The sequence below is a fragment of the Ammodytes marinus genome (assembly GCF_949987685.1).
Source record: "Ammodytes marinus genome assembly, chromosome: 14".
NCBI classification, from domain to species: domain Eukaryota; kingdom Metazoa; phylum Chordata; class Actinopteri; order Uranoscopiformes; family Ammodytidae; genus Ammodytes; species Ammodytes marinus.
The window spans coordinates 2,785,373-2,800,372 of record NC_137218.1 but is presented as its reverse complement, the minus strand read 5'-3'; the positions used below and the strand labels follow the sequence as shown (position 1 = coordinate 2,800,372).

The 15,000-nt window shown below is 42.1% G+C and overlaps 1 protein-coding gene across 1 annotated transcript in view; it reads right to left on the bottom strand.

Annotated features, from left to right (window-relative positions):
• The window catches only part of nsd1b (nuclear receptor binding SET domain protein 1b), a gene marked incomplete at both ends in the record, with an annotated part of 88,481 nt that overhangs the window by 9,580 nt on the left and 63,901 nt on the right, over positions 1–15,000 (bottom strand). The window contains 11 exons of the mRNA XM_080040868.1: positions 31–210; positions 2,015–2,215; positions 3,149–3,272; positions 3,687–3,824; positions 4,556–4,785; positions 5,297–5,339; positions 5,648–5,751; positions 6,539–6,788; positions 7,277–7,389; positions 8,082–11,504; positions 13,974–14,841. Of these exons, the coding sequence (XP_079896994.1) occupies positions 31–210; positions 2,015–2,215; positions 3,149–3,272; positions 3,687–3,824; positions 4,556–4,785; positions 5,297–5,339; positions 5,648–5,751; positions 6,539–6,788; positions 7,277–7,389; positions 8,082–11,504; positions 13,974–14,841 (5,674 nt within the window). The remainder of the gene's footprint in view (positions 1–30; positions 211–2,014; positions 2,216–3,148; positions 3,273–3,686; positions 3,825–4,555; positions 4,786–5,296; positions 5,340–5,647; positions 5,752–6,538; positions 6,789–7,276; positions 7,390–8,081; positions 11,505–13,973; positions 14,842–15,000) is intronic.

Below are 15,000 nucleotides of genomic sequence, written 5' to 3'. Positions count from 1 at the left end.
CAAGTTACGCACTGTATCTTTAATTCTTACCCTCCGTGCAGACAAAGCACCAGCTGACGTTGACGTGCTCGTGGTTCTTGACCCCCCGCCGGGCGCTGAAGTGGTTGGGACAGATGATGCTGTTGTTGGACAGGACCACACAGCCGGACGCCATACACAGGTCAGTAGCATGGTACGCTATCGGGCAGCGCACACACCGCACCAAGCGCCCTGTAGGAGACATACAAGGGAAGGCAAGTTTATTTATATAGCACAATTCAAACACAAGGCCACTCAAAGTGCTTTACAGGGGCAAGATTAAAATACGTAAAACACATTAGAAGACATTTAAAAGCGAATGAAAAGAAGTAAAACATTTAAATAAAATAAAAAGTACAGGTTAAAATGGAAACAGAAAAGTCTTCAGACTTGATTTAAAAGAACTGAGGGTTGCAGCAGACCTCAAGTTTTCTGGGAGTTTGTTCCAGATATTTGGAGCATGAAAACTAAAAGCTGCTTCTCCTTGTTTAGTCCTAACTCTAGGGACTGTAAGTAGACCTGTCTGTCTGTCTGTCTGTCTGTCTGTCTCCTCGTTTAGTCCTAACTCTAGGGACTGTAAGCAGACCTGTCCCAGACGACCTAAGGGCTCTGGACGGTTCATAACGTATCAGCAGATCAGTAATGTATTTTGGCGCTAAACCATTTAGTGCTTTATAAACCAACATCAGTATTTTGAAATCAATTCTTTGAGTGGACAAGGGGAGGAATGGGATGGGGAGAGAATTTAAAAGGTGTAGTCAGTGATTCTGGAGATACGCTTGTTGTCAAAATCAGTGAATATCTCCTCATGATCCAAACACCTTAACAGAGCGATACAAGGGAATGAATGGGATTGAATGTGAGAACAATTTTTTTGTAGTAAATTTTGAGATATTGTTTTTATTAAAAAAAAAAAGAAGAGAAAAAAAATTACAATAAAAATATTGCGGAAAAAAAAATTAAAGTATATTCTGTATTACACACAAACAAAACTACAGTAATTCTGGTAAATTAACGCACCAAGCGCCCTGTAGGAGACATACAAGGGAAGGGATGGGATTTAAAGGTGCTACGAGGAACTTTGAAATATTTCTGAAACAGTCTCATTTTTCCACATCTCTGTTTAACTATCCCATAATATAATCCCATCTTCAATATTGCTTGATTTTTATATATTTTATTATAATTTTTTATTTTTATTTTTAATAAATTACTTAATTTGTGTTCTTAAGATGGTACAAATGTGTGTTTGTGTATGTTGTTCAACAAAAGAAATAAAAATAAAAACAACAAAACAAATATTGTGAAAAAAGATTAAAAAAATTATTCAATATATACACACTAACAAAACAGAAGTAATTTGGGTAAATTATCCAGATTTTATACCTTTTAAAATTTGTAAAACAATAAATAATTGTTTTAATGTCAGTAATCAACTGACAAGGATTCATGATGATATCTATACGTTAAAATGTGTTACCCTATTCACCTGCAGTGACTTTTAAACCTGCAGTGTGTAGAATTTTGGTTTTTATTTCCTAGCAGATTTTGTAGAAAGTAATTATAATATCAATAAGTACATTTAATTTAGTGCATAATAGCTGAAAAAAAGGTTTTGAATTATTATTTTTTCCCTTAGAAAGGGTCTCATATATGTCCATATTTCTGCATATTTTGGACCAAGGCCTAGTGCCGCCATCTTGAAAGTGTCATAGTTGGAATGTCATCAGGTGCATTGTTTAAAATTTAGAATTGTTCTTGTCCTTGAAGGCCACTGTAGCTTCTGTTATTATTCTAAAGGGTTGGGGTTACCCAGGGAGCGCTGCATTCTAGAACTTTGTAGAACTTTCTTGATGATGTCATATTACACACTGCACCTTTAAAGTGCACACACACACACACACACACACACACACACACACACACACACACACACACACACACACACACACACGCACACACACACACACACACACACACACACACACACTTTTACCTTTAGAGATTGTCGGGCTGGTTGGGTTGGCTATGAAGCAGGTGAGACAGACGTGGATGGAGCAGCGAAAGCCTCGGTTGACGGGAGCGGTCGGGGCAAAGTTAGCGATACATTCTCCGTGGTAGAACTTCCCACAGACTGGAATCATACAGCGACGCACGTCCTCACCGCGCTTCTTACACACAAAGCAGGTGTGGATCCCTGGGAGAGAGAGAGAGAGAGCGAGAGAGAGAGAGAGAGAGAGAGAGAGAGAGAGAGAGAGAGAGAGAGAGAGAGAGAGAGAGAGAGAGAGAGAGAGAAAGACAGAAGATCGATTTTAGCTTGTTTGTAACAATTAGCTGTTAGCTGGCAGGCATTATTTCACGTCTACTCTATTGAGGGCATATTTTAATATATTGTTCTTCGTGTTGACATTTTTAGAAAAGGCAGAAAGAGTGTTTTATGGTCTCACTGTCTAACCCTACATTTTCCCATGAGTGACATCACACATGGTAAAATGTAGGGTTAGGATTAACAGGACAGCTGGGCCAAGGGAAGACTGAGGGAAGACTGAGGGAAGACAAACCTAATTCATCATATTATATTAGTGCATTTGGAAAATCCTATGCAAATCACGGCATTCTACAGGTCTGTTATTATGATATTATAATAGCAATTTTGTAATAATAGAACGCCGTTTCCTTATGGGTGAAGTATTCCTTTAAACCTGCAGTGTGTAGAATATTGGGTTATATTTCCCAGCAGATTTTGTAGAAAGTAATTATAATATCCATAAGTACATTTAATTTAGTGCATAATAGCTGAATTTCTTTTTAATTATTATTATTTTTTTCCTTTGAAAGGGTCTCATATATGTCCATATTTCTCCATACTTTGGACCAAGGCCTTGTCACCGCCATTTTGGAAGTGTCATAGTTGGAATGTCATCAGGTGCATTGTTTAAAATTAAGAATTGTTCTTGTCCTTGAAGGCCACTGTAGCTTCTGTTATTATTCTAAAGGGTTGGGGTTACCCAGGGAGCGTTGCATTCTAGAACTTTGTAGAACTTTCTTGATGATGTCATATTACACACTGCACCTTTAAATGTGTGTCTTCATTAAACTCAACTGTATGGTTTTCACGATGCTTTCTTACCTGATTTGCACTCTGGACAGACAAACTTTCCTCTGGGAGCCTCGGCCAGAGAGATGCAGGGGAGATGAAAGGCTCCACAGCACTGACCCTCACACAGCAGTAGCTCACCTGACTTCTCACACACCTGGGACACCGAGGTTAAAAAATACATTATATATGTAAATACAGCTCTGGAAAAAATGAAGAGACCACTCCAAATGTTCAGTGTCTCTCGTTTTACTATTTAGAGGCATATGTTTGAGTAGAATGAACATTTTGGTTTTATTCTACAAACTACTGACAACATTTCTACCAAATTCCCCCCAAAAATATTGTCATTAAAGAGCATTTCTCACACACCTCCTAGGACAGAAAACACACATAACCTACTTTAAACGTTTTCATATGAATTAATGTCAGTTACATTCAAGCCAAGTTGATTAAGCCTATCAGCTCCACAAAACTCTCTCTGTATTTCTCAGTATGGCAAACGAGTTGACACAAAGTTGTAAACTCGTGTATAAACTGGTTATGACTAGTAAAATAGGTGAATTCTAACCTGACATATGTTTTCCTTCATAGACGCCGGTCCTCCTCTGTCTCCGATGATTTTTCTCAGAGGTGAAAGTGGATCATCACACAGAGACAGATCGTCCTTCATGGGGGATAAACTGTGGTCCAGGTTTGACGGCTCACCCTGAAAATAACGACACAGATATAAGAACAGAGCATCAAGAGTTATGTCAAATAATATAAATAAAAAATATAAAAATGTAAACAAATAAAAACAGAGATTCCATATACGATTGTGGAAAGTGTTGGTAGGCAAAGCTTGAAAGAAGGTAAAGCTCCTAAGAAGATACAATATGGTACAAGGTCACCGAGACATCACAATATGGAAAGGTCACAGTAACCTTTGACCTCCAAAATCTAATCAGTTCATCTTCGATACAAAGTGTAAGGTTGTGCTTCATTTGATGAAAATCCCTCAAAGTGGTCATAAGTTATTGCGTTCACAGGAATGGCCCGGACCGATGGACGGGCACCAAAAAACATAATGCCTCCAGCCCAAAACTTAAAGACCTATTTCACCGGTGGGAATATGAAGGTGTATTGAACTCTGAGATCCTATGTAGCATAAATGTGCGAAATTTTTAGAAATCGGTTCATCCTAGCCTGAGAAAAGGCAGAAAGAGTGTTTTATGGTCTCACTGTCTAACCCTACATTTTCCCATGTGTGACATCACACATGGGAAAATGTAGGGTTAGGATTAACAGGACAGCTGGGCCAAGGGAAGACTGAGGGAAGAAAAACCTCATTCATTATATTATAATTGTGATTTTATAATGATAGAACGCCGGTTCAGTATGGGTGAAGTATTCCTTTAAATTTAAAAGTAAATATAGCACAAAATAAAGATGTCCGACCTCTGACTCTGCTGAATCCCTCTTGACGTCTTCAGTCTTGTCTTGGTCGTGTGTTGTGGGAGCGATGTGGTTTTCTCCGGATGATGTAATGTCCTCACACAGGGCCGGGGGGGAGGGGGGCACAGGGGGGTTGGAGGACGGGGGCTGGTCTGACTGATCTACTGTCTCTGTGGCGCTGCTGGCTGCTGTGGGCTGCTTAGGCTTTGGTTTAACAGGTGACGGCCCACAATCTGAGTATAGGAAAGACAATGTATTCAAGGTGAGACAAGGCAGATGAATAAGGGAAACTTTTTTTTTAAGATATTTTTTGGGCATTTTCAGGCTTTGTTGCATGGTGTGGGGGCACGGGGAGGGGGGGGATGACCTGCAGTAAAGGTCCACGCGTCGGATTTGAACCCGCGACCACTGCAACGAAGGCCGGAGCCGAGATGGTACGCGCTCTATCCACTACGCCACCGGAGCGGCCCATAGGGTAAACTTTTTAACTCATAGGTATCATGAAACTTTACCAGTTGATGAATCACATTAAAACTATTATTTTTTGTATTGCAACATTTTTCAGAAAAGTTTGAATAAATAAATAAAGTAAATTTGGCAATATCTAACTAATAAGGTATAAGTTTGAATTTCTTTAACAAACTCAAATCTAGATGTTGGATCAAGTCGGAGTTCCAATCTATATTTATATATTACGAGTTGCACTATAGTGTAAAACACAGTTTTCTAAGGCCATTGACAAACCTGATTGAGGAGCAGGATTTGAATTGTTCTTCAGTGTTTTGACCTGAAACGAGAGAAACATTATTACAAACGTTGAATGACAAAAAACTGAATGACAAAAGCATTATATTTAATGCAGAGCTTTTGCGATGCATCAGGTTGTAACACACTCTCACACACTCTCTCTCACACACACACACACACACACACACACACACACACACACACACACACACACACACACACACACACACACACACACACACACACACACACACACACACACACACACACACACACACACACACACACACACACACACACACACACACACACACACACACACACACACACACACACACACACACAGACCTTCTTCTTGGGGCTGGTTGAAGCCTCGGCCTCCAGACTATACTCCAGGATCTTCTGAGTGGGTTTCCTCTTCCTCTTCCTCCCCAGAACAACGGGAGCGCCTCCTGTCAATAAAGTTTCACAATAAAAAAACAATTAATTTATTTTAACCATTCCTGTTAACCAAGCAGCACATAGAAAACACTCAATACATTGGTAAATGGACTTGACTTATATAGCGCTTTTCTAGCCGATTTTCTCAGCCCCAAAGCGCTTTACATATCTTACCACATTCACCCATTCACACACACACTCATACACCGATGGTAGAAGCTGCCATGCAAGGCGCTCTCTGAACCATCGGGAGCAATTTGGGGTTCAGTGTCTCTTTGCTCAGGGACACTTGGACATGTGGCGGGGAGACGGGGGATCGAACCTCCGACCCTGCACTCCAGAGGCAATCTCCCTACCCACTTCACCACTGCCGCCCACATTGATTTATTGTTGATGATTGTAGCGCCCCCTTTGGACCAAAAATGTTGTGTTTTACGACACTATCTCCTGCTGTCCTAAAGATCTATTTTTTTAAAGATTATTTTTTGGCATTTTCAAGCTTTATTTGATAGTACAGAGTTGAAATGGGGAGACAGAGAGAGAGAGAGAGAGAGAGAGAGAGAGAGAGAGAGAGAGAGAGAGAGAGAGAGAGAGAGAGGGGGGGGGGATGACCTGCAGTAAAGGTCCACGGGTCAGATTTTTCTTTATTTTCCTTTCCTTTTTTATTGTCATTTTCTGTTTTATTTCTGTTTAGTTTTTGTTAGTTTGTTGGTTGGTTTTGTGTATGCTTTGATGATGCATGTGTTTATTTGTTTGTGTGTGTTGCACAAATGCACAAATGCACAACCGCTTCCTTACCGCCATCTTTGGCGAGGCCTTCTGGCAGCGGTAGGTCGACATCAGGCGGTGGTGTTAGTGTGTCGATGGAGAGCACAGGTGCATCTTGGGTAGTTGAGTTTTCGGTGCTGGGGATCTGTAGTTCTGACGGGTTTGTCGCAGCAGTGTCATCGGGAGGCGGAGTCTGTATTTCAGGAAGTAAGTCCAGAGATGGAAGTTGGTCATGTGGGTCCTTATCCGATCCCGCGGTTTCGGAAGCATCGGTAGCGGCCTGAGAAAAAAACAAATGATGTGAATTAAATGTCAATCAGTGATGTTAGCTTCATGGGTAGCTCAAAATAAATGTGATATCTGATGCTTAAAAGGTGGAGTCAGTGATTCTGGAGAATGAGTTTTGTCCAAATCAGTGAATATCTCCTCATGATCCGCTAACTGTCCGTACTTTTTGTGCGCTCAAAACCAATAATCCAATGTCAAAACACAGCCTAGGCTCTGTAAACGGGCATTCTGCTAGCTACGGTGGGCCACTTTCTTTGTTTACATACCAGTTTACAGAGCCTAGGCTTTGTATTAACACCAGGTTACGGACAGATAGCATATCATGAGGAGATATTTACTGATTTTGACAAAAAGTGATTTTGAACAACAAGCGTTCTCCAGAATCACTGACTCCACCTTTAAAAGCCATAATAGAAGTATGAAAATATAAGAACATATGATTATAAAGTTACAACAGATCTTACTTTGTCTGAGTTTTACCTTTCCAATCAACTGGAGAGGCTTTTTGTTTTTCTTCCTCGTGGAGAAAATCTGATCGTACTCTTCGGTCCACTCGATGAGCCTCTTGCTCGGTTTCCTGATTCGTTTATGTGCTGGAACAGATTCACAAGAAAAGACACTAGCTTCTGTTAGTTCTCGGTTTGTTTGTAGTGTGGAACACAAAGTAATGGACACAAGTTCAGGCTATGTAGTAAAAGCCCTACTAACGTCCTCCCTCCTACATACTCAACATGTATATACTACATACCGTCTACTTAACGATCGATTGTGTATGTGAGGTTCTTAGGACCCTTTACACTGAAGTATACAGAAGCAATAAATAATTTAAGAAAAACCTTCTGTGTCGTTTGAAAAAACGCAATGCATTGTGGGGCGGTTGAGTAGAAAAAGTAACCTATCGATCCATACAAAAAATCTTTACGGAAGTAAGTACTCATCCGGGCATTTCTCGCCTACACAAACTAGCATACACAACCACAACATACTCAAATTGATGTCAATATGATTATATGAGAGTATGAGTAGGACGTTAGTATGAGTAGGACGTTAGTATGAGTAGGACGTTAGTATGAGTAGGATGTTAGTATGAGTAGGACGTTAGTATGAGTAGGATGTTAGTATGAGTAGGATGTTAGTATGAGTAGGATGTTAGTAGGGCTTTTCGAACACAGCCAAAGTCTCACCAGTGACTTTTGGGGAACTGGCAGTAACCTACAGTAAGTGTCCACAGGCATATTTAAAGCTTTTGGTGTGAGTCCACAGTAATCTAGAAGACTGTCCTTACCTTTTGAAGTCTTGTCATCTTCTCCGGCGCTGTGCATCGAGCTTGTGTTGGTCTCAGTGCAGCAGTCGAGTCTATTTGGCTGTAGCGCAGTGTCACACCCTCTCTGCTCCAAAGGCACCATGTTCTGTAGATTCACATTTAGTCTCTTCCACCTTTCCTCCTCATCCCCCTCCTCTCCAATCAATCCCTCGCCACTTCTCCCCTGCCTTCCTAAGCTGCTGGTTTGAATGTCAAACACGGACTGGACTCCTGATGCTCCAGAGTCCATTGCCGGCAAGGGTTCGACTCCAGGAAAACCCGGTCCGGATCTGGTAGGACGGCAAGGCACTTTACGGTTAGCTCTCTTCTTAACCCCCGTGGAACCACCCCTTCTGCTATAGGGCCTCTTTGCCCTCTGATTTGTGCAAACATTGTGTCCGATTTTGAATTTGTCCGGACTTGAATTTGAATTGTTAACAGCGAGTTCAATATGATGATCTTGGTTTGAAGTGGAAGCCTCCGAAGGCATCACTAAAGGTTCCTCTTTAACGTGGGAACTCGGCGGCCCGATATCCAGCTCTAAAGGCGTCCCATCTTTCTCTCGAGTGTCGTGCAAGTCCTTTAGTATCATAAGAAAAGTGCTGAATTTGTGGTTTGTGTCTGCTTTGATAGAGATAGGTTTACCATCTTTCTCGCTTGTCACGGACTGGAAGGATACGTCCTCAACGTTTTTAAAGGCATTCATGAAAGAAAATGGCGAGGATGGGGAGCTTACGTCACAGGCAAGATCTTCCTTCTTTGCCTTGACCCTGGAAGTAAGAGGAATGAAGTCCATCGGTGGGGTTGAGGATATCGAAAGGTCTTCGTCTTCACTCTTGACATCCGCTTGAAAGTCAGAAAGCATCAGAGGGGAAGTGCTACAGCTAGAAAAAGTGTCCCGATCGCAATCAACATTATCGTTGCAATGCGTTTTACTAGATTTATTTTGAGCGCAAAGGTCCAGTTTGGCCTCAGAATGGCACAGGAGGTCTTCAGCTGTTCTGAATGGGTTCAAGAGTTCTTTTTGTTCGGCTTTTTCAATCTTTTTCTGATTTGCTTCTTGCATGGCCTTCAAAGCTCTCGTCATTAAGCGGCTGCTGGCTGGGAGATGGGCGAGCTGCACAGGTAAAACGACTTTATTTACTTTACTCGGAGCTGCTTGCTTCGATTTGTGGACAACTTTCTCTGATTTCTCCAAAGACGGGCATTCAGGCATATCAGCATTCCTACTAGATAAACTCTCATTTCGGTGAGAAGGAAGAGGAGCTGTTTTCAAAATTGGACAACTGGCAGATGAGTAATGCTGCTCTAAGATGTTTAGCTTGTCAGAAGATATGCTTTTTACAACTGAGGTGGGAGGAATCGTAATATTTTCTTCCGTCCAATCTGATTGTTTAGAAGTCACATTCCTTGGGCTAGCATTTAAAACTGGAACCTTTTCAGATTCTGGGATACCCAACTCATTGGACACACTAGAGACATCTGAGGCCACAATACTTTTCCCTTGTGTTGATTCGGACGAGAGATGAAGAAAACCAGTCCCACAGCTTGCTTTTAACTTCTTAATCGAAGCCTTTTTTATGGATACTGAACTCAACTCCTGATCTTTTGAGACACTTGCCTTCTCTTCCTCAAAATCCGATTGTTTAGAAGACATTTTATTGACCTTAGTGTCTTTTTGTCTTTTTTCCATCTTTCTATAACCAGATTTTTCCGTGTCAGTCGGCACATCTGAGGCAGCGGTAGTCGTCTCTTGCCTTGATTCTGATGACAGACAAACAACCCCAGACCCACCGCTTGCTTTTAACTTCCTAACCGAGAGCTTATTTGTGGATTCTGACCTGCCTCTCCGATCTTTGGACACAATTTCTTTGCCGTCCACCTGGTTTGATTGTTTTGCCGACATTTCAGACAAATGAGCTGTGTCCTTTTGAGTTGCTTCTTTCCTTGTACATCCAGGTGTGTCAGTCGGACTTGCCACATCAGACGCAACTGTAGTATCCCCTTGCAATGATTCCGAGGAGAGATGTAGAAAACCGGTGCCACCACTGGCTTTTAATTTCTTAACCGAAGCCTTTTTTATGGATACTGAACTTAGCTTCTGATCTTTGGAGAGACCTGCCTTGCCGTCATCACAATCCAACTGTTTAGAGGAGATTTTAGGCACATTTGTACCTTTTTGTACTTTTTCTTTCTTTGTACATCCTGGTTGGTCTGAGGGACTTGCCACGTTGGAGGAAGCGGTAGTTGTCCCTTGCGATGACTCGGACAAGAGATGTAGGATTCCACTCCCACCGCTTGCTTTTAACTTCTTAACCGAGGCCTTTTTTAAGGATTCTGAACCAACTCCACAATCTTTTGATTCTATTGGCTTGCAACTGTCCACCTGATCTGATTGTTTTGAGGACCTTTTAGTCAAATTAGCGTCTTTGTGTGTTTTGCCTATCTTTGTACATCCAGATTGGTCTGAGGGACTTTCCACATCGTAGGCAACGGTAGTATCCCCTTGCGACGAAAGACAACGAAAACTATTGGCAACACTTGCTTTTAACTTTTTAGCCGAGACCTCCTGATCTTTAGACACACTTTCCTCGCCTTCCGCAAAATCTGATTTTTTTGCGAACATTTTAGTTACCTTGGCGTTATTTTGTCTTTTTTCCATCTTACGAAATCCAGGTTTTTCAGAGTCAGCCGCCACATCTGAGGCAACGGTGGTCGTCTCTTGCCTTGATTCTGACGACAGACAAACAACACCAGAGCCACCACTTGCTTTTAACTTCTTGACCGAGGCCTTTTTTGTGGATTCTGACATTATTTCCTGATCTTTGGACACTCTTGCCTTTTCACTCACACAATCAGATTGTCTAGATGACATTTTAGTCACCATAGTGTCTTTTTTAGTTTTTTCCTTCTTTGTACATCCAGGTTGGTCAGGGGGTCTCGCCACATCGTAGGCCTGTTTCGTAGTGTCCGATTCTGACGATAGACTAAGAAACCCAGTGCCACCACTTGCTTTTAACTTCCCAACCGATACCTTTTTTAGGGATTCCTTTTGTAGGGATTCTTGACTGACTCCCTGATCTTTAGGGACTCTCGCCTTTCCATCCACACAATCCACTTGTTTATGGGCGATTTTAGCAACTTCAATGTCTTCCATTTTGTCTTTCTTAATACGTCCGGGTTTGTCGGTGGGACTTTTAGTTGCACGGGAGTTCTGGAACTTCTTGCCTTTTAAGTCCTTGCGGATCAATTTGACAAACGGCAGCTTGTCACACTTGGAGACCAGATTGGTGTTTTGCTTTTCAAGCCTTGAAGGTGGATAAGAAGTACTGTCATCATTTGAGTTGGACGCTGGAGTTTGGATACTTTCTGTTTCTTCTTGTTCTTCTTCTTCGTCAGAGATATCTTCAAACACAAGGACGCCTTTATTAGCCATTGTGTCCGGATGTTGAGATGGGCTGACTACACTCTTTACATTCTCTGCTGAAAACCGGGATTGTTCATTGAAACTAAGGAATGCCTTTTCAAAATCTGTACAAATTGGCCCAAACTGGTCGGGCAATACTCCAGTAACAGTGTCCGTTGTATCCTTGACTGTCCTGCCTCTACTTTTTGAATAGCCACGCTTTTTTTCAGAGGGCGCACCGGTCTCTACAACGTCCGCTAGACCGCCAGTTGTACCACTGACTCTCCGTTTATCTTTGTCATATCTTTGTCGAGTCGGGCTTTTAACATTCTCTGAACACCTTGATTGTTCATCCAAACTGACTAATACCTTTTTTAAATCTGTGCAATCTAACTGGTCAGGTGATTCTTCAGTAACAGTGTCCTTTGTGTCCTTGATTGTCCTTCGACCTTTTGAATAACCGCGCTTTTTTTCGGAGGGCGCACAAGTCTCAACAATGTCCAAGGACTTCTTTTTGTCCGACGATCCTGACCTATCTGCTTTTTTATATCTATGTCGAGTTGGACTGACGCTCTTTTCATCCTCTGAAATCCTTGATTCACTGACCAATGCTTCTTTAAAATCTGAGCCATCTAACTCGTCGAATGATTCTTCAGTAACAGTGTCCGTTGCCTCCTTGACTGTCTGTCTACCTCTTGAATAACCACGTTTTTTTTCAGAGGGCTTCTCAGCAAAGTCTACGGATTTTTTTTTGTCCGGTGATCTTGAGTGATCCGCTAGAATGCCAGTTGTACCACTGACTGTCCGTTTACCTTTTTTATATCTATGTCGAGTTGGACTGACGCTCTTAACATCCTCTGAAATCCTTGATTCACTGACCAATGCTTGTTCAAAATCTGAGCCATCTAATTGGTTGAATAATTCTTCTGTAACAGTGTCCGTTGTATCCTTGAATGTCCTTCTACCTTTTGAATAACCGCGCTTTTTTTCAGAGGACGCAGCAATCTTGACAATGTCCAAGGACTTCTGCTTGTCAGGTGATTCTAACTGATCCGCTAGAATGCCAGTTGTAGCACCGACTGTCCGTTTACCTTTTTTACATCTATGTCGAGTTGGGCTGACATTTTTAACATTATCTGGAAAATCGGATTGGTCATCGAAACCGACTAATGCCTTCAAATCTGAGCAATCGAACTGGTCAGGCAATTCTTCAGTAACAGTGTCTGGTGTGCTATCGACTGTGTGTCTACCTTTTGAATAGCCATACTTGTCAGGGGGCAGACCAGTGTCAATTGAAATCAAGGACTTCTTCTGCTTGTCGCAATCCGCAAGATTAGATGTACCAGTGACTCCCAGTTTACCTTTTTTATATCTATGTCGAGTTGGACTGACGCTCTTTTCATCCTCTGAAATCCTTGATTCACTGACCAATGCTTGTTCAAAATCTGAGCCATCTAACTCGTCGAATGATTCTTCAGTAACAGTGTCCGTTGCCTCCTTGACTGTCTGTCTACCTCTTGAATAACCACGTTTTTTTTCACAGGACTTCTCAGCAAAGTCTACGGATTTTTTTTTGTCCGGTGACCTTGAGTGATCCGCTAGAATGCCAGTTGTACCACTGACTGTCCGTTTACCTTTTCTATATCTATGTCGAGTTGGACTGACGCTCTTTTCATCCTCTGAAATCCTTGATTCACTGACCAATGCTTGTTCAAAATCTGAGCCATCTAATTGGTTGAATAATTCTTCAGTAACAGGGTCCGTTGCCTCGTTGAATGGCCTTCTACCTTTTGAAGAACCAAGTTTTTTTTCAGAGGGCGCACGATTCTCAACAAAGTCTAAGGTATTTTTCTTGTCCGGTGATCTTGAGTGGTCCGCTTGTCTGCCAGTTGTAGCACTGACAGTTCGTTTACCTTTTTTAAATCTATGTCGAGATCGACTGACGCTTTTTTCATCCTCTGAAATCCCTACTTGCTTAAAATCTGAGCCTTGTAACTGGTCAGGCGTATCTCCAACAACAGTGTCCCGTGTATAATTGACTGTCTTCCTACCTTTTGTGTAACCACACTTGTCAGAGAGTGCAACAATCTCTACAGGGTCCAAGGACTTCTGCATTTCTTCTCTGCCAGATGTAGCACTGACTGTCCTTTTACCTTTTTTATATCTATGTCGAGTTGGGCTGACGCTTTTTACATTCTCTGGAAAATCGGATTGGTCATCGAAACTGACTAATGCTTCTTTCAAATCTGAGCAATCTAACTGGTCAGGTGTATCTCCAGTAACTGTGTCGGGTGTGCTATCGACTGTCTTCCTAGCTTTTGAATTACCACACGTTTTTTGGACTTTTTTGGAATTAACAAACTTGACAGAGGGCGCACCAGTCTCAACAACGTCCAAGGACTTCTGCTTTTCCAATGATCCTGACTGTTCCGCATGACTTCCAGTTGTAACACCGACTGTCTGTTTACCTTTGGAGTAACCACACTTTTTGTCAGAGGGCGCAACAGTCTCAACAAAGAACATTGACTTTTTCTCGTCCGGAGTTCCTGACTGATCTGCGAGACTGCAAGTTGTACCAAAAGTTGTCTTATCAATCGGTGTGTTTTTACTCTTCAAATGTGCCGACTGTTGAGCCGGTAACAAAGTCTTTTGCCGTTCTGAGGACCCTGATTGGTCGCTGTGCCCACCACTAAGATTCAAGGTCTTCCTGCTAACACAAGATGAGTTTTTTTTCTTATTCATCGCCTTGCCAAAGAGTGTGCGGTCTGGCATCGGACTGGTTGTTTTGGGTCGTCTGTCTTTGACCGATTTACTAAACCAAAGTCCCGTGTGAATCTCCGGCTGCTTCTTCGCCTCCTCGACGACTGCGACGGTCGGTTGAGTTTGAACGAGTTTCTTCTGCCGTTCGAGTGCTTTAGGACACAAAATCTTAGGGACCGATTCCAGGTCTGAATACGGGCATTCTCCTATGTCTCTATCCGATTGGTCAGGGCTATCACGTAAAGTCTTTTTAGAGTGTTTACTACACGTTTCCTTCAACGATTTACTTGATTTCCTCTTGCTAGAAGATTTCTTTAAAGTGCTTGGTTTCGTTGGAGAAGTTATCGGGGATGATATCGAACCATTGGTCATGTGCAGCGCCTCAGGAACTGTGGGGGAAGTAGGGGAGGGAAAAGTTGGTTGCACCTTGTTCACTCCGTCCGGTGTGGAAATGCTGTGGAAGGCGTCTGTGTCTATGGACGCAGGGAAGAAGGGAGACATTTTGGGTCGTTCTTTGAGAAGAGATTCGGCTTCTGCCACACTGCATTTCCAGGAGTCCTGAAAACGCTTCGCAATCTGTAAGAAAAATAAAAACAAACGCTGCTCAATCTTTAGACACACAACATACTAGTTTCACAGAAGAACTTGTTCATGATCACCACAGTTTAGCTCATGCCGGCTGCTTATCGGGACTGAGTTATTTCGATGTGCGGCGCGCTCAGAAAAATATATGAA